Source organism: Urocitellus parryii, chromosome 6 (genome assembly GCF_045843805.1).
Source record: "Urocitellus parryii isolate mUroPar1 chromosome 6, mUroPar1.hap1, whole genome shotgun sequence".
Classification (NCBI taxonomy): Eukaryota; Metazoa; Chordata; class Mammalia; order Rodentia; family Sciuridae; genus Urocitellus; species Urocitellus parryii.
In genome coordinates, this window is record NC_135536.1 from 13,361,286 (window position 1) to 13,379,261 (window position 17,976).

General features: G+C 40.4%; 1 protein-coding gene across 2 annotated transcripts; it reads left to right on the forward strand.

The window, feature by feature from the left end:
• The first annotated feature begins 44 nt into the window (after window positions 1-44).
• Window positions 45-7,169, forward strand: Ndufb1 (NADH:ubiquinone oxidoreductase subunit B1). 2 transcript variants are annotated; one of them, XM_026394268.2, is made up of 3 exons: window positions 45-151; window positions 5,388-5,532; window positions 7,060-7,169. In XM_026394268.2, the coding sequence occupies exons 2-3, from the start codon at window positions 5,393-5,395 to the stop codon at window positions 7,094-7,096; spliced, it is 177 nt and encodes a 58-aa protein (XP_026250053.1). In that variant the 5' UTR covers window positions 45-151; window positions 5,388-5,392; the 3' UTR covers window positions 7,097-7,169. The 2 variants fall into 2 exon arrangements, with proteins under 2 accessions (XP_026250053.1, XP_026250054.1); XM_026394269.2 differs by having other exon boundaries at window positions 5,391-5,532.
• The last annotated feature ends 10,807 nt before the right edge of the window (window positions 7,170-17,976 follow it).

Below are 17,976 nucleotides of genomic sequence, written 5' to 3' on the forward strand. Positions count from 1 at the left end.
AAAGGCAGGCTTTGCCGCCGCCACCCCCTCTCCTCCGTGCGGGCGCGGCAAGTGGCAGGTCCCGAGGTCGCCGCTTCCGTCCGCGCCGGCGGCGGTGCTCTCTGCTTCTGTCCTTGATCTTTGGTGTCGTTTGTGGGCGCCAGGGCCGCAGGTGGGTCTGGGGACCCCGGGCGGCCGCGGCGCCGCGGGTCGGGTTGTGCAGGCTGGGCGGTGTGTGCATGTGGAGGGGTGGCCAGGGCCTCCGGGCTGGCGAGCCAAGGAGAGGGAGAGGAAAGGGGAACAAATAGGGCTGTCTTTGGGTGGACGACTGGGTTCACGTTTCCCACCAGCCAGTTTTTGGAAGGGGTACCTTGAGGCTGTCATAACTGGGAAACGTCTTTAGAGATGACCGATGGCCGCCCCCAGGCTGGAATGCAGAGGAGACCAGCCTGGATCCCATGCCCAGCCAGAAGCAAGGAAGGGCTTCTGGTCCTGGAGCACCTCACGTTTGTCCAAGTCGCAGCGATCCACTTCCTCCCTAATTTCATTCCCTTCTAAACATCAAACTTTCTTGAGCTGACCATTCCACAAAATTTGCACTTACCTGTTTACTTTTTAAATGCGTGATGAATTGTGCTTGGTTTCCCGGGTATGAATATCATACACAAATGGTCGACCTCCAGGAGTTCTGTAACTCCTTGCATCTACTCCGTTTTGCATAGGTTAATCGATACGTGTATAAAGTGGTGTGGGAACCAATAAAATAATAGAATGCTAATCTTTTAAGTGTCTAATTATCCACGTTTCCAACGTGAATTTGGAACGACTATAAAAAAGATACACACCAGTTTTCTTTTTAGAAGTTGGGGAGAAAATTGGGTTGAAGAAAAATTAATATTAGGAAAGATAAATTGAGGTTAACATTTGTTTACCTCTCAGATTGCCTGGGTTCTGTACTAATCCCATCTCTACCCCTATTTGCACATATGACCTTAGGCAAGTTACTTCACCAAAATTGGCCCTAGATTTCCTCATCTGAAAAATATATGCCAACTGCATTGGAAACATTATATTATTGAATACCTGTGCAGTACTATTGTGAAGATTATGTGAGTTGGTGGTTACAAAAAGGAGTAAAAGTTATACCTGTCAGTGCTCTAAGATTCAGCTCTTGCTAGGGGTGGTCCACAAAATTTGGATCATCTTCGTGGGCAAAGATACATGACAGGGGCTGGAAGCCTAGCCTAGAGGTAGAGGCCATGCTTACACAAGGTCTGATTTCATTCCCTAGGAATCCCTCAACCTCTCCCAATAAAGAAAGAAAAAGATACATGACTATTTAAATCCACAAGGTAAAACCCAATTCATTTTTCAGGAATACCATAGCTATTCTTGGTTTTGAAGTAAAAGCAAAAGTTTTTTTATGGGTCCTCATATAAGAGGACACTGGTGGGCTGGGGGATATATCTCAGTTGGTAGAGTGCTTGCCTTATATGCACAAGGCCCTTGGTTCAATCCCCAGCATCACACAAAAAAAGAGACACTGGTAATACATATAGTACTCCTATGGGCACATGGGGATGTCCCCCTAAAGCCGTTGGTCCTTTTTTTTCCTGCAAAACCTAGGCTTGCCTCAGTGAATCATGCCCTAGTCCTTACTGCCCTTTGCCTCTCAAATAAAGCTCTCAAAGAACCCAGTTACCCATCTGCTCTCTCCCTCCTACCCATCTCAGGGGAAATCATTCTAGCTTACTTTTTTTTCTTGTGCTAAGGACGGAACCTAGGGCCTCTTGTACGTTAGGCAAGTGCTCCACCACCGAACTACCTCCCCAATCCTTCTTGTATCCATAAATCTTTATCCTTCCTAGTCATCCATTTGCTGGAAAACATACAGGACAAATGAAGTACAGTGAACTACTCCCAATGTCCATTGAATATAGATTGTACAATTGTAACATGAAGTGCCTTAGCACTAAAGATTTGTCATTTACCTCTTAAGGATGTTCTTTTGTGGTTGTTGAGTTCAACTCTGGAAATCCATCAATCCCACTGTCTTGGTTCTGGAGTCTGGAGAGCTGTATCCAGCTAAGAGCCACAGAGACCTGTCTCATCTCATGCTCAGGGTAGAGGCAGACCAAACCAAACCTTAGCTTCTGGCCCTTGTTAAGAGAATGCTAGCAGTAATTCTTATACCCTGCAGGTGGCCATGGGCTTATATAAGACTGTCTGGAGCTAAAAATCAGCAAGTACTTGTTGGTTAAATACAAGATGATAACTAACAGCTGTGATAGGGTAGATTTGACACCTCTTAAGAAAATTTAAGAAGTCTAATAAGGTAGAAGAATAGGTGACCACTGAATTTGCTGAACATGCATGAACACAGAGACAAATTGTCTAGTGTTTTGCAGTTTAGTACTTTTTTAAAGTTACACGATAGGGCTGGGGTTGTAGCTCAGTGGTAGAGCACTAGACTAGCATGTGTGACACACTGGGTTCAATCCTTAGCACCACATAAAAATAAAGGTATTATGTTCATCTACAACTAAACATTTTTTTTAATAAAGTTACAACTGGGCATGGCACATGCCTGTAATCCCAGTGCCTCAGGAGGCTGAGACAAGAGGATCACAAGTTCAAAGCCAGCCTCAAGAAAAGCGAGGCACTAAGCACCTCAGACCCTGGCTCTAAATAGAATACAGAAAAGGGCTGGGGATATGGCTCAGTGGTCAACTGATTGCCTCTGAGTTCAATCCCCGGTATCAAAAAAGGAAAAAAAAAAAAAAAAGGAAAATTATCTTATTTAAGGTCCTCATTATTATTTCCATACTTTACTGGCTCAAGTTTATAAAGCAAGTAAACAGTTAAATTGGCACTTGATTGGTATCACAAAAAGCACTTTAAGATCTAAATGTAAGAAACGTTATTTAATAAAAACATGGTGCTAAGAAAACTATCATCTTATAGGAAATAAGTAAAATTGCTTGCCCCTACCTTCCTCCAAGATCTGCATCAAAATCAACTAAAGACTTCTTTCAACTACTTGTCTCTCCAGCCTTGCCCTGGAGGTGAGGCCAGGGAGTCCCTGTTCTAAAAATGGCTCCCCAGATGATTCTGATGTGCACTCAAGGTTGAGAACTCCAGCTGTAGACAGCCGACTAAACCTTAATTGATAACTGAATTGTAATCATGCATGTAAATATCTCATTGGGTACTTGCATCGTTTTTTTTTTTTAATAATGTTTTTTAGTTCTAGATGAACATAATACCTTTATTTGATTTTTATGTGGTGCTGAGGGTTGAACCCAGTGCCTCAAGATACTAGGCAAGTACTCTACCACTGAGCTACAACCTCAGCCCTCCATCAAAATTTTCTACCTCAGTAGTCTTTAGACTGGAACCTGCTGTGGGTAGCATTACTTGTTACTTATGAAGCACAGTATATATAGTAACTGCAGATTTTAAACTGCATTGCCATGACCACATCCAGTGACTTGGATAATGGGTGTTTAAAACGTGAGAAATAGGGTTGGGGATATAGCTCAGTTGGTAGAGGGCCTGTTTGCACTAAGGCTCTGGGTTCAACCTCTAGTACCACCAAAAAAGGAAAAAACTAAAGTGTGAGAAATAAAGAAATAGAATTATGTAAATATGCACATCAATGTCAGAAGGAGAGGTAGGAATTGAGACTGTATTAAGCCTAGCACATATTGAACTAATTACTATTATTTACAGTAATATATTGCCCTCTCTACTAGGGTGTTGTCACGTCTTTGCTATTGTGTGATTTAAACATGTGCATGTGGATGTACTTTTATTTCATCTGTTTGCACAAAGTTTTAAAGAAAATTGGCAATTCAGTTATGTTTTCATTAATGCATGTGTTACTTTTTCACCTGGTGACTATGGTTCTATTCCTCCTCCTCTTTCAAAAGCACTTAGATCTTAAGAGCTCTTAAGTATCATAAATACCAGTTCAGGGTGCCAGGCTCGGTGGTGCCTGCCTGTAATCCCTACCACTCAAGAGGCTGAGGCAGGAGGATCCGGAGTTCAAAGCCACCCCAGCAATTTATGGAGACTTTAAGCAGCTCAGTGAGACCCTGTCTCTAATAAAATATAAAAAAGGGCTGGGGATGTGGCTTGGTGGTGAAGCATACCTGCGCTCAATCCCTGGTACCAAAATAAATAAATAAATAAATTCAGGGGGGGCGATGTTAGAGGAGGCAGAGCTTTGGAATAAACCCAAATTTGAATTCCAGCCCTGGGCTTAATAGTTATTTTATTTGAGCTGTTTTCTTATCTGTAAAATGATAAAAATAATAGTTATTTCACCTTAAACATAGAAAATAAATAGTAGCTCTACTACCTAGTAGTCATCCCATAAATGTGTATTCCTGTCTCCTTTTACATTCTTTTTAATAGTTGATTGATCTTATTTATTTATTTATTTATGGTGCTGAGAATCGAACCCTGTGCTCACAAATGCCAGGCAAGTGCTCTACTGCTGAGCCACAACCCCAGGCCCTCCTTTTATATTTTGTAGTCTTTTAATTGAGCTTTCAAATTTGTGACATTGTAATTTTTTTTAAAAATTTCTCATAGGATTAATTTTCATTAATTATAACAACATAAACAATTCCACTTCTGGCAAGATAGCATTATTAAAATTGTTTGCATTGGGGCTGGGGATGTGGCTCAAGCGGTAGCGCGCTCGCCTGGCATGCGTGCGGCCCGGGTTCGATCCTCAGCACCACATACCAACAAAGATGTTGTGTCCGCCGAGAACTAAGAAATAAATATTAAAAATTCTCTCTCTACCTCTCTCTCTATCCCCTCTCTCTCTTTAAAAAAAAAGATAAAATTGTTTGCATTATAAGAAATTCTAAAGCAATTTTACATGTATAAAACTTCTGAATTAGGGGCTGGAGTTGTGGCTCAGCGGTAGAGCACTTGCCTAGCATGTGCTAGGCCCTGGGTTCAATCATCAGCACCACATAAAAATAAATAAAGATATTATGTCCAACTACAAAAAATAAATATAAAAAAACTTCTGAATTAATATTAGGAGGATGCAAATAATCAACTTCTATGGGTAGAATTTTTTCTCTCCATTTGTTATAACAATTCACTGATGAAGAGAGAAATAAAATTTAATAAATAGACTTCGGTGTAGTATAATTTTTATACTGATCATTTTTTCCAATCTTCATCAAGTTGATTTTAATTACTGTACTATATTCTGATGACAAGTAAATATACAAAGGCTTTTAAACCTATTTTTTACATTTCATACCTGTTATACTTTCAATACCTATCTCTTAACATCCACAGCTGTCTTCCTCTTTCGTATGCAATTTAAAAGACATTTCAAAGGCAATTTTATGCTTCTATTAATATATTTTTCTTTTTAGCAGTCATGGTGAACTTACTTCAGATTGTGCGTGACCACTGGGTTCATGTACTCGTCCCTATGGGATTTGTTGTTGGATGTTATCTAGACAGAAAGAATGATGAAAAACTGTCTACCTTCCGCAACAAGAGTATGTTGTACAGAAGGTCAGTTCACGCATTGTTTTAAACCAGCTATTGACCCACTTTGGGGAATATTCTTAATATGAAATGTGTCAAAGATAAACAAAAGGGGTCATTTTTCTTCCCTGGGTAATTATATGCAGGAGATACTGTGTTCTAGTCTTGCTTGTTATTTAATTCTTGGATAAAATTGTGTGATTAACTCTAGAATGTAGGCAGTCTCTAGTTTATGAACAGCCTATTTCAAATCTTTGTCACACTTTTTAAAATTGAACTGCAATCATTCAACCACCATGTCTGAAGTTCTCAGGTAGTGTTGCTGAAAATAACAATACCCCACTCTTACCATATATGTGTGTGTGTGTGTGTGTGTGTGTGTGTGTGTGTATATATATATTTTTTTTTTGGTACCGGGGATTGAACTAAGGGGCACTTGACTACTGAGCCACATCCCCAGCCCTATTTTGTATTTTATTTAGAGACAGGGTCTCGTTGAATTGCTTAGCACCTTGCTTTTGCTGGGGCTGGCCTTTTAGTATAGAAACACAGGTGGGTTTTGTTTGGTTTGGTTTTTTAAAGAGCTGGGGGTTAAACCCAGGGCTTTGTGCACGTAGGCAAGCACTGCTACCACTGAGTTACATCCCCAGTGCAGAAACAAAATTTTAAACTAACCGATCGGAGCCTACCTGTATGCAGCTTTCACATATATTGTTGTATACTATGTTACTTAAGACATGCTATAGCCAGAATAAATATAGTAAGAGTAGAGCGAAGAATGGTGGCACACTCCTGTAATCGTAGTGGCTTGGGAGGCTGAGACAGGAGGATTACAAGTTCAAAGCCAGCCTCATCAAAAGCAAGGTGCTAAGCAATTCAATGAGACCCTGTCTCTAAATAAAATACAAAATAGGGTGGGGATGTGGCTCAGTGGTCAAGTGACCCTTAGTTCAATCCCCAGTACAAAAAAAAAAAAAATATATATATATATATACACACACACACACACACATATGGTAAGAGTTGGGTAGTGCTATTTTCAGCAACACTACCTGAGAACTTCAGATATGGTGGTTGAATGATGGCAGTTGGGAGCTGCCTGATTCCCTTGTGTGTTTAGAAATGGCTCCTCTGGCAGTGGAGGGGTATGGTTAGCAAAACTGTCTATTTTCCAGTGAGTATACATCTGTCTGAATTAGAAGGAGCTTAATGGGCAAGAGGATTGAGTTGCATCCACAGTCATTATGGAAAGGTGGGTCACAAGTCAGGGATTTTAAAAAGCATAAAAATAAGCCAGAAAGCGTCAAGTAAACATTAAATGAACTGATGAGGAAGACAAAAGCTGGGATATAAATTACAGCTTTAAAGAAATTATAATTCTTTACTCCAGAAAAATGCTACAAGTTTAAAATCATGAAAGAATAGAATGAATATGATGAATCTAATGTAAAATTTTTAAAATGGTTCTGTTTAGTAAAATGTAAAATATTCTGATCTGCTCATGAAAATTTTATTTACAGTATTTCCTTTCCTTCCTTATTTCTTCCTTTACAGGGAATTGAGGCCCAATGAAGAAGTTACCTGGAAGTAAAGACTGTGGCTGAATCACAGAATATTCACATTTTAAAAGTTATGGTACAAATAAAACCATGTTTATTATTTAATTAGAAGAATTCAAAGTGTAATTCTTTTGATAACTTTTTTTTGCGGTGGGTGAGAGAAGTACCAGGAATTGAACCCAGAGTTGCTTTACTACTGAGCCACATCCCCATCCCTTTTTATTTTTTGAGACAGGTTCTTCTGAGTTACTCAGGGCCTCACTAAGTTGCTGAGGCTGGGTTTGAGCTTGGGGTCCTCCTGCCTCAGCCTCCTGAACCACTGGAATTATAGGCATTTGCCTCGATGCCCAGCTTCTTTTTATACCTTTTATTGAGGTAATCTTTATTTTTTTATGAGGTAATCTTCAAGTGTCCTGCACACTCAGCTTAAAAAATGTTTATTGACTACCTGATTATATATGTAGGTATTAAATTTGTATTTAGCATTTAATTTTGTTTCTTATTTTGGACCATAGTATCATTAAATCATATCCTTTTTTGGGCAGGGGGGTGGATACCAGGGATTGAACTCAGAGGCACTCAGCCACTGAGGCACATCCGCAGCCCTATTTTGTATTTTATTTAGAGACAGGGTCTCACTGAGTTGCTTAGCACCTTGCCATTGCTGAGGCTGGCTTTGAACTCCTGATCCTCCTGTCTCAGCCTTCTGATCCACTGGGATTACAGGTGTGCACCACCATGCCTGGCTCCAATTCTTTTTCAGAAAAAAATTTTTTTCAAGAAATGTATGCTATGTTTGGATATATTCCAGAGTATCCCCCAAGAATTCATGTGTTAAAACTTAGTCCCCATTAAGAGGTGGAGATAGTCTGACTGGATTATAGTGTATGGAGGTAGGGCCTGGGTGGTGGTTAGGGTTAATGTCCTCAGGTGGAGCTCATGATGGAATTGCTTGTGACTATATGAAGGAGAGAGCCCAGCAACTGCACAGAGAGAGAGAGAGCATGCTCCCTAATTCCGTACAAGGTCAAGATATAACCCTTGACCTCAGACCCCTAGAACCATGAGCCAAAATAGACCCTCTCTTTCTAAAGTTGCCCAACCTCAGGTTTTTTTTGTTACAGTAATGCAGAGTAGGCACACAGTGTGCATCAAAGGCACTTTAAAAGGAGGATGCTAGGATTTTATTTGACAAAAATCACACAGATGAAAATTTTAGTGACCTTGGGGTTAACAAAGATTTCTTAATATACAGAGCATGAACTATTTTCTAAAATTACCAAACTATCTTTAATAAAATTTAGCTCTTCGGGGGGCTAGGGATATAGCTAAATTGGTAGAGTGCCTGCCTCACATGCACAGTGCCATGGGTTTAATCTCTAGCACCACACACACAGAAAAGCTCCTCAAACAATACTGTTAGGGCTGAAGATATAGCTCAGAAGTAAATCCTATTCCAGACATTTCATATAAATGAATCATAATATGTGGCCTTTTGTGTCTGGTTTCATTGAGCATGTTCTTTTTTAATTCTTTTTTTTTTTTTTTTGTACTGGGGATTGAACCCAGGGTCACTCAACTACTGAGTTAAATCCCCCATCTCTTCTTTGATACAGTCTCACAAAGTTACCCAGACTGGCTTCAAACCTGCAATCCTCCAGCCTCAGCCTCTGGAGTTGCTGGGATACAGGTGTGTGCCACCACACCCAGATATTTCAAGGTTCATCCATGTAGCATGTGTCAGTGCTTCATTCCTTTTTTATGGCCAAATATTCTTTTTATGGATGGACCACATTGTGTTTGTCCATTAACTAAATGGTGGGACACTTGGGCTGTATGTATCTCCTGTCAACCATTTGCATGCCTGAATGAATAAATGAATGAATGACCACTGTTAAGGAAATGAAACTGCAGTCACAGACTGGGAGAAAATATTCACAAAATATATACAAGGAACTTATTTGGGATGTGTAAAGAATCTTATGATAAAATGAGCTAATGATTTTAAGACTGTATACACACACAAAAAATGATCTGAGAATGGTAAGCTCATTCAAAGGTGCTCATCATCAGTGTTCTCTACAAAAATGCAAATTAACAGCACGATGATATTCCACTACACACCCATCAAATGGTTAAAATCAGCTGGGCGCAGTGTCAGTAGGATCACAAGTTCAAAGCCAGTTTGAGCAACAGCAAGGCACTAATCAACTCAGTGAGACCCTGTCTCTAAACAAAATACAAATGGGCTGGAGATGTGGCTCAGTAGTTGGGTGCCCCTGAGTTCAATCCCCAGTACCAAATAATAATAATAATTAAAATTAGAAGGACTGACCTTACCAATTGTTGGCAAGGATATAGCCAGGGAAAGTCACATACTGCTAGCAGAAATGTAAAATGTAGTGGAGTACTATTCACAAATAGAGGAATAATCTAATGATACATACAACATGGATAAATTTCAAATTATTTGTGGTGAATGAAAGAAGCTAGACAAAAAAAAAAGAACATAGCATTATATGATTTATATTTATATAAAATGTTATACACTACAATGTATTGTAACAAAGCAGATCAGTGGTTGCCTGGGAGATTGAGGTTCAGAAAGTGTTAGAAGAATTAAAGAGGTGCACAAGGAAACTTTTGGATATGTTATATTGAAGTTTCACAGGTATATACATAGGTATCAGTAATATTTAGTGTGTGTATGTCAAGTTGATTATTCCATATTCCCACTTAATATTCTTCAACAAACATTAAACCACTTAAGCACAGAGAGCTGCCTTTTTAATTTTTATTTATTTATTTTTTAGAACTCAATGTGAAACCTAACATATCAACTTTTTTTTTTTTTTTTTTTTTTTTTTTTGGTACCAGGGAATGAACTCAGGGGCACTCAGCCACTGAGCCACATCCCTAGCACTTTTTTTAAAAATTTTTATTTAGAGACAGGGTCTCACTAAGTTGCTTGGCGCCTTGCCATTGCTGAGGCTGGCTTTGAATTCCTGATCCTCCTGCTCAGGCTTCTGAGCCGCTGGGATTACAGGCATACAGCACCATGTCCAGCTCAACTAATTTTTATCTATCTATTTTTGGTGCTGGGGATCAGACCCAGGGTCTTACTCTGCTAAGTAAGTGATCTACCACTGAGTTAGTTACACCCCAGCCCTAAAATTTTAAATGTGCAATATAGTACCATTAACTATAAGTGCAAGGTTGTAAAGCAGATGTCTAGAATTTATCTTGTATAACTGAAACTTTACACCATTGATCAGCAACTTCCCACTTTCCCTTCTTCCATTCGAAGTGCCTGGTAACCACCATTCCACCTGATTCTATGAGTCTAACTATTTTAGATACTTCATATGAGTGGAATTGTGCAGTATCTGTCCTTCTGTGACTGGCTTATTTCACTTACAATAATGTCTTCAAGTTCACTTATATTGTTGTGTATAACAGGTTTGCCTTCTTTTTACCAGCTGAATTATATTCCATTGTATGTGTAGCCACATTGTCCTTACCTTACATTCATCCATCAGTGAATATGTAGGTTGTTTCCACATTTTGGCTAAAGTGAATATAAGTAACAATGAACATATGAACATGGGCTTTCTATAGCTCTTCAAGATCCTGATTTCTGTGGCTGGGGCTGGGACTCAGTGGTAGATCTAGAGCCCTTGCCTTGAATGTGTGAGGTACTGGGTTTGATCCTCAGCACCACATAAAAATAAATAAACAAAGGTATTGTGTTCATCTACAAATATATAATATTAATAAAAGATCCTGGGCTGGGGATGTGGCTCAAGCGGTAGCGCGCTCGCCTGGCATACGTGAGGCCCAGGTTCGATCCTCAGCACCACATACAAACAAAGATGTTGTATCTGCCAAAAACTAAAAAATAAATATTAAAAAAATCCTCTCCCTCCCTCCCTCCCTCCCCCCTCTCTCTCAAAAAGAAAAAAAAAAGATCCTGATTTTAGTTCTTTTGGGTAAATATTCATAAGTGGGATTTTTGGAGTTGTAGATGGACAGAATGCCTTTATTTTATTTGCTTAATCATGTGGTAGTTTTAAGTTCTTGAGTATTTTAAAAACAATGATTCTAACAGGTGTAAGGTGATATTAGATTGTGGTTCCCTTTGTATACTTTAAACATGTACCAAGAAAGTATAACCATTATATGTCAATAAAACTGTAAAGACTCACCCCATCCTCTAAAAAAACCCACATAACCTTGAGCTGGAGACCTAGCTCCATGGTAGATACTTGCCTAGCACATGCAATGTCCTGAATTTGATCCCCAGCACCAGAGAACAAAATATAAAAACATACTACAGAAATAACCAGTTATGGTACTGATTACTGGGATGATTCTAAAAAGAACATGAGAGAAATAAAATATCTCTTGAAAATGTTCCTCTGCCTTCAGTATATGAAAGTGAATTAATTAATAACCCTTTAAAAATAAGCAATCAAGTATGTATTAGGAGCCAGGCATGGTGGCACATACCTGTAATCCCAGCCACTCAGAAGGCTGAGGCAGGAGGATTGCAAGTTCAAAGCCAGCCTCAACAACTTAGAGAAGCCCTAAGCAACTGAGTGAGACCCTGTTGCTAAATAAAATACAAAAAAGAGCTGGGGATTTGTCTCAGTGGTTAAGCACCCTGAGTTCAATCCTTGGTACAAAAAAAAAAAAATGTATTCAGGACCATAATATCTTTAGAAAGGGAAAAATAATAATAATAAATAAATAAAAATAATTAATAGCACGGTGTGGAACATTAGGTTGTATTTCTTTGGTTTTTCTTTGATTTGTTTCTAGCATATATATCGTATTGCCAGCACTGATAGCACTAAATCTTTGATTTTTGAAAGATGTATGGTGTTAACACAATGCTGTTGTGTATGTTTCTTGTGAAACATAAATTGTTAATGTTAAGATTTATATAATTAAATTTGAATAATTACGTTCTCTCTTGATATTTTTAAAAATATATATTGTCAAATCCAACTACCTCTTCTTGGAAACCAAAATTCATTTGTTTTAGGGAAGACTGGTTCAGGAGAAATAAGATTATAACGGAACGATATTCCCTAACTTCTAGTGACTCTTGTCAGAATTCAGAACACTTAAATTGACACACGTTATTATTTTTAAAATGCCAAACATTTGAAATTCTGTCAAACTGTTAGTTTTGGGTAACAGAATCAACACCAGTTTGAATTTAAACAGTAAGATATAAAATTTCAATGAAGTATATTCAGAAATGTTGAGTTGTCCAAGGTGACACAGGACATCTATTTGGCCTATTTTGGCTCAGTAACATCTCTCTCCTGCTGAATTATTGTGATTTTTTTTTTTGTGTGTGTGTGTGTGCAAATAAAAATTCATGCATTTATTCACTGTTCTGCACCAATCCTCTTTACATAATGAGCTAGATTTCTTTGGCTCTCAAAAGCTGATAGTTTATGAGCACACCAAATCTTATTAGTAGTATGGTGTAGTGGGTATTTTAACACAAGCAGTATGAGGTATAGTGATAGTACAAAGGACTTTTCTTCAGTGTACTCTCCAGAAGTCAAGAGAAGAAGTTGGTATGATTGATTGAAGCAGAAGTCCTTCAGGAAGATACAATGGAACAGATGGTTGTCCCAGATCACATTTTTTTTCCCAGTGGCAACAGGAAGGTAGTGGGAAACCACTGAAGGATTTTAATGAAAAAAAGAAAAAATTTTTATGTAATTATGTAAGAATACCAACCAATGTAAGTTCTATGAAAGTGGGACTGTGTCTTTTATTTATTTATTTGTTTTTTAGTTATAGATGGACACAATATCTTTATTTATTTTTATGTGGTGCTGAGGGTCTAACCCAGTGCCTCAAATGTGTGAGGCAGGTGCTCTGCCACTGAGCTACAGTCCCAGCCCAGGATTGTGTCTTTTTAATGATTAGAGTCCCAGGACTTGTGTATGGTTTAGATATGTGGTGTCCCCCAAAAGCTCATGTGTGAAACATTATGTGTGAAAGTTTAGAAGTGACTGATAGGGTTATGAGACTCTTAACCTGAAAAGTGAATTAACACCCTGATAGGGATTAACAGGATAGTCACTGTGTAGCCAGGCCAGGTGCTGGAGAAGGTGAGTCATTGGGGGCATACCTTTGGGGGATCTGTTTTGTATGTGATGAGCGAAGACTATCTGCTTCCTGGTAATGTCCTGAGCCACTTTGCTCCAACCACACTCTTCCACCTTGATGTTCAGCCTCATCTTAAGCCCCAAGGAATAGAGCTGAAGGTGGACTGAGACCTCTGAAACCATAATCCCCCAAATAAACTTTTACATCTCTAATTGTTCTTGTGAGGTCTTTTGGTTACAGCAACGAAATAGCTAACTAAAACAGCTTGATACACAGAAACATTGTGTTCAATAAAGAAAAACTGGTGAGATTTGCATTTTTGAAAAGTCACTGACGGTTCTATGAATTGGTCATATTGAGAATGGAATCAGAAGATCGAGTTCAGAGTTCCTAGGACTGACCACACAAGAGACACAGAAGGCTTAACTTAAGCATAGAAAGGGAGAACTGGGGGCAGGGAATGGCAGCCAGAAGTGGATACACAGCATCTGAGAACTACTTGAAATAAGGGGTGAGGTAGAAAGTACTGTGGGAAAGGAATCAAAAATGGTTCCCATAGTTGGAGCTATGGTCTGAATGTCTGTGTGCCTCCAAAGTTCATTTGTTGAAATCTAACCTGCAGTGTGTTAGTGCATTAAGAGGTGGGTCCTTGGGGAGGTGACTAGGTCATGAGAGCAGAGCCATCATGAATGGGGTTAATGCCCCTAAATGAAGGACTGTGAAAGCTTGTTTGTCCCCTTGGCCCTTCCACCATGGGAAGACACAGAAGTCACCATCAATGAGGAAGAGGACCTCACCAGACCCGGAATCTGCTGGAGCCTTGATCCTGGATTTCCCACCCCTCTGAAACTGTGAGCAATAAATTTATGTTGATAAATTACCCAATCTAAGGTATTTTACTATAGTAGCCTGAATATACCAAGACTCCTGGCTTCATTTATTTATTTGGAAGATATCAACTATGTCTTTAAAAAAATACCAGAAAATGTTGTTTGTATTTTTTTTTTCTTTTTTACTTGATGAGACTGGGCTGTGCATGCAGAAATATTCAATAAATGGTAACCAGCCCCTCTCCTCTAGCACCTGGTTACCGGCAGTCTTCATTCCCTTATCTCCCACTGTTGCTTCTCTTCCTCTTGAACTTGCACTCACCAAAATGGTCTCCATAGCAACAAAATTTAGTGGTCTCTTGTAAGTCCTTGTGTTGCTTGACTTCTTGGCAGCAATTGACATTGACTGGTCCTTGAAGCATTTTCTTCCCAGAGCTTCCATAATATTATACTTTCTTGGTTTTCCACCCAAGGGGCAGGAGGCACAGAAGCTCCTCCAGACTGCTATTGTAAGGATCCGGCGAAATGTCAGAGGAAGAGACCACCAAGAGACTGACTCATGCAATTGCAGAAGGGGATTTATTGAGGATCCAATTCAGCGCGCTGAGGTTCCATGCTCACTCCAGAAGGGAGAGCAGCCCAGAGCCCCAAGCAGAGGTTAAGCAGTGCTTAAGTACACTTTTTGGGGAGGGTGGAGGCTTTGCATACATCAGGACAAATCATCATGAGGCGCGGGAAAATAAAACAATTCTTAAACTTGATTAGTACATTCATTGGTGGGAACAGGTCAGCGGGGGTGATTGGTCACTCCTAAGCAGGGTACACATTCAAACTGATTGGTTGGTTCGGGCCCTGTATGCTTACGTGACAACCTGCCCAGGGCCCTAGGCTAAATGGCCAGTAGGGCTTTGTCTTAACTGCCTCAGGAATTTCAGGTTCTGGGTGTAGCAGAGGAACTTAATAATACCTGGTCCTTCACTTTTTAACTCAGGCCTTGCAGCTTAGAAACTTTACAATGCCCGGTCTTTTACATTTTAACTCAGGCTTTGCAGCTTAGAAACTTTACCCTTCACTATTACTTCTCTTCCCTAGGGCTCAACTCTAAATCCTCTTTTCAATTTCTTCCTTTGTCTAGGATAATTTGATTCACTCTTATGGCATTAGTTATCTTTTTCTATCAACAAATCTTCATCTTACAGCTCAAACCAGCATCTTGAGCTGCAGACCTGGTATCTAACCACTACTCAACAAAAGTACTTGAAGGTCTCATAGATCTTTAAATTCATTACATCCAAATTGAAATCTCTACCTTCTTTTCCCAAGATGGTGCTCTTCCTCCAGTCATCTCCATGAATACCACTCCTTCCATGTGGCTACCTAGGGCAGAAACCCAGCAGTTGAACCTGAGCATAACAACACATGCCCATAATCCCAGAAACCCAGGAGGCTGAAGCAAAAGGATTGCAAGTTCAAGGCAATTTAAGGAGATCCTGTCTCAAAAAATAAAAAGGGTACTGAAAAACCAGCCTCTATCTCAGCAAAGCCTGTCCAAGGAAGGGACATGACCTTTGTCCTTGGAAAGACCCACAGAGCGCTCCTAGGCACATTCCCACCCTGCTAAGTTGTTTATCTACAAATAACAGGAGAGATCTGCTGCGCCAGGTGTCCCTGACTCAGTCAGGCTAGGTGGGGATCCATAGCAACCCCTAGCAGCCACCAATCAGCATGAGACAGGGAAATACCTGGGATGCCAGATGACCCTCCCAGTAGTTTATGGTGTTGAGAAACCATGTAGTTCAGCACGAACACCCCTCTTGGCTTAAGCCAATCAGTTCAAATGAATACCCTTTTGTACTGACCAATCACCCTTACCCAACTTGTTCCCGCCAGTGAATGTGCTAATCATGTTTTAGAGTTGTTATTTGATTTTCCCGAGGTGTGTGATGATTTGCTAAGAGATGCTATGATGTATTGTGGGGGTCCCTACCTTTTCCAAAGAATGTGTAAAACTGCTGCAAACCCTGGGCTCCGGGCCAGAGTCACCAGTTGCTGTGTGCGCGAGCGCGTGGAGGACCGAACTAGCTCGCAATAAACACCTCTTTGCTGTTTACATCGATCTTGGTCTCTGGTGGTCTTTTGGGGGTCCTGAATTCGAGCATAAGAGTACCACTGGTTTCAATTCCCAGTAAAACACACACACACACACACACACACACACGCAGAAGACCCTAATCTGGTGTCCCTTAAGTTTCCTCAGCTGCCCCTGTTACCGCTGTTGGCCGGTGACGAGTCCTTGCTTCCCCAATGTTGAAGAATAACACCAGAAAAGCACACGCTGAGGCAAGGTCAGAGTAGAAATTAGAAGTTTATCAAAGGACAGCAGAAAAGACTTCTCCCGGAGGAAGAAGGGGACCCAAGAGGTGGAATCAGTGGAAGGGCTGTTGTCTCCCCTTTTTGTAGTTCTTTCAGTGATGGAATGTAGGTGGGAAGGCCCGAGGGGTGGGACACAGGTGGGCCAAAGAAGTAGTCTGAGCCGGAAGGACTTCATTAGATTTCTTTGGGATGGGCTATCTTCAAATCTGCTGGGGGCTGTTCATTAACACTTCTTTGAGGTGGACTTTGGCCTAGGGCCTCTTTGGGACTTCATTAACATTCCATGAGTTGTCCTGTGTTTTCCCTGAGTCATTCCCAGCATGGCCTCCATTTTAGATTTCACTCGATATTAGACCCGATTTACCTAACTGCACTGACTACCTAACTTTAAATCTGGCTTCACCCCCACCCGCCTTTCCCCCGCCTTCGCTGGACTTTTCATTTCTGTTACCCAAACCTCGGTCCTTGTCCCCAATAACAATCCAATACTGAGAAAACAGTTTTGAGAAAAAGGAAAAAGTTTATTGTTTTGCTAGCAAGATAGAAACACAGGGGACTCCTGTCCCAGAGACTCTGATTCTGCCCATCAATGGGAACAGGGGGTTTTTAAAGAAGTGATTCAAAGGCTACATTCCACGTGTTCTCTGTTGGAGTTACAATTTGCATGTTAATTTGGGAGATGATCATTTCTGAGATCTTCTGGTACCATCCCCAAAGTCTGGATTACTTCATTCCTATGGTGGGTATGTCCAAGGACAGATACATCTGCCTTGAAAGGTAATCCTATTTTCCTGAGATTAAGGAGTATGGAGAGAGGAAGAGAAAGAAACATGTCTATTTAAAAAAACAGTTGCAGAGCAGCAAGGGGTATAGTCAAAGCATAAATTGATTCACTGTTACATTTCCACCAATTAATGCTTCCTCTTCAGAGTAAGAACACCTACCCAGGTAATGTAATGCCAGATCCAAGGGACCCCAATAAACCTCCAAGAGCCGAATTCTTGCAATCACACAAATGTCTCTATTGCAAGCTCAAGCCTGGACTCATGGACTCACAACCGTTTACAACACAGAGGTCCCAAGGAGTGAGTCCTGACCCTTCGTTCAGTGAGGATTTATAGTTTTTTTGGGGAAACTATGCGTCACAACATCACACACAAATCATTTTATACCGCGGGAAAATCAAACAACAACTCTTAACATTTGATTGGCGTGAACAAGTCAGGTAAGGGTGATTGGTTAGTTCAAGCGATGGATAAGTTTGAACTGATTGGTTTAGGATTCAAGGGGTTGCAAGAGTGTATATGCTAAACTTGCAGGGTTGCCTAATCCTGTTATCAATCACCGAAACTAGTGGGAGAGACACCTGGAATTTCAGATATTTTCTCTGTCTCACGCTGATTGGTGGTTGCTAGGAGGTTGCTATGGGTCCTCACCTAGCCTAACTGAGTCAGGGACACCTGGCACCCCAGAGCTCTCCAATTATTTACATACAAACAACTCAGCAGGGTGGGTATGTGCCTTGGAGTGCTCTGTGGTTTTTTCCAAGAAAAAGGGTCATGCCCCCTCCCTCT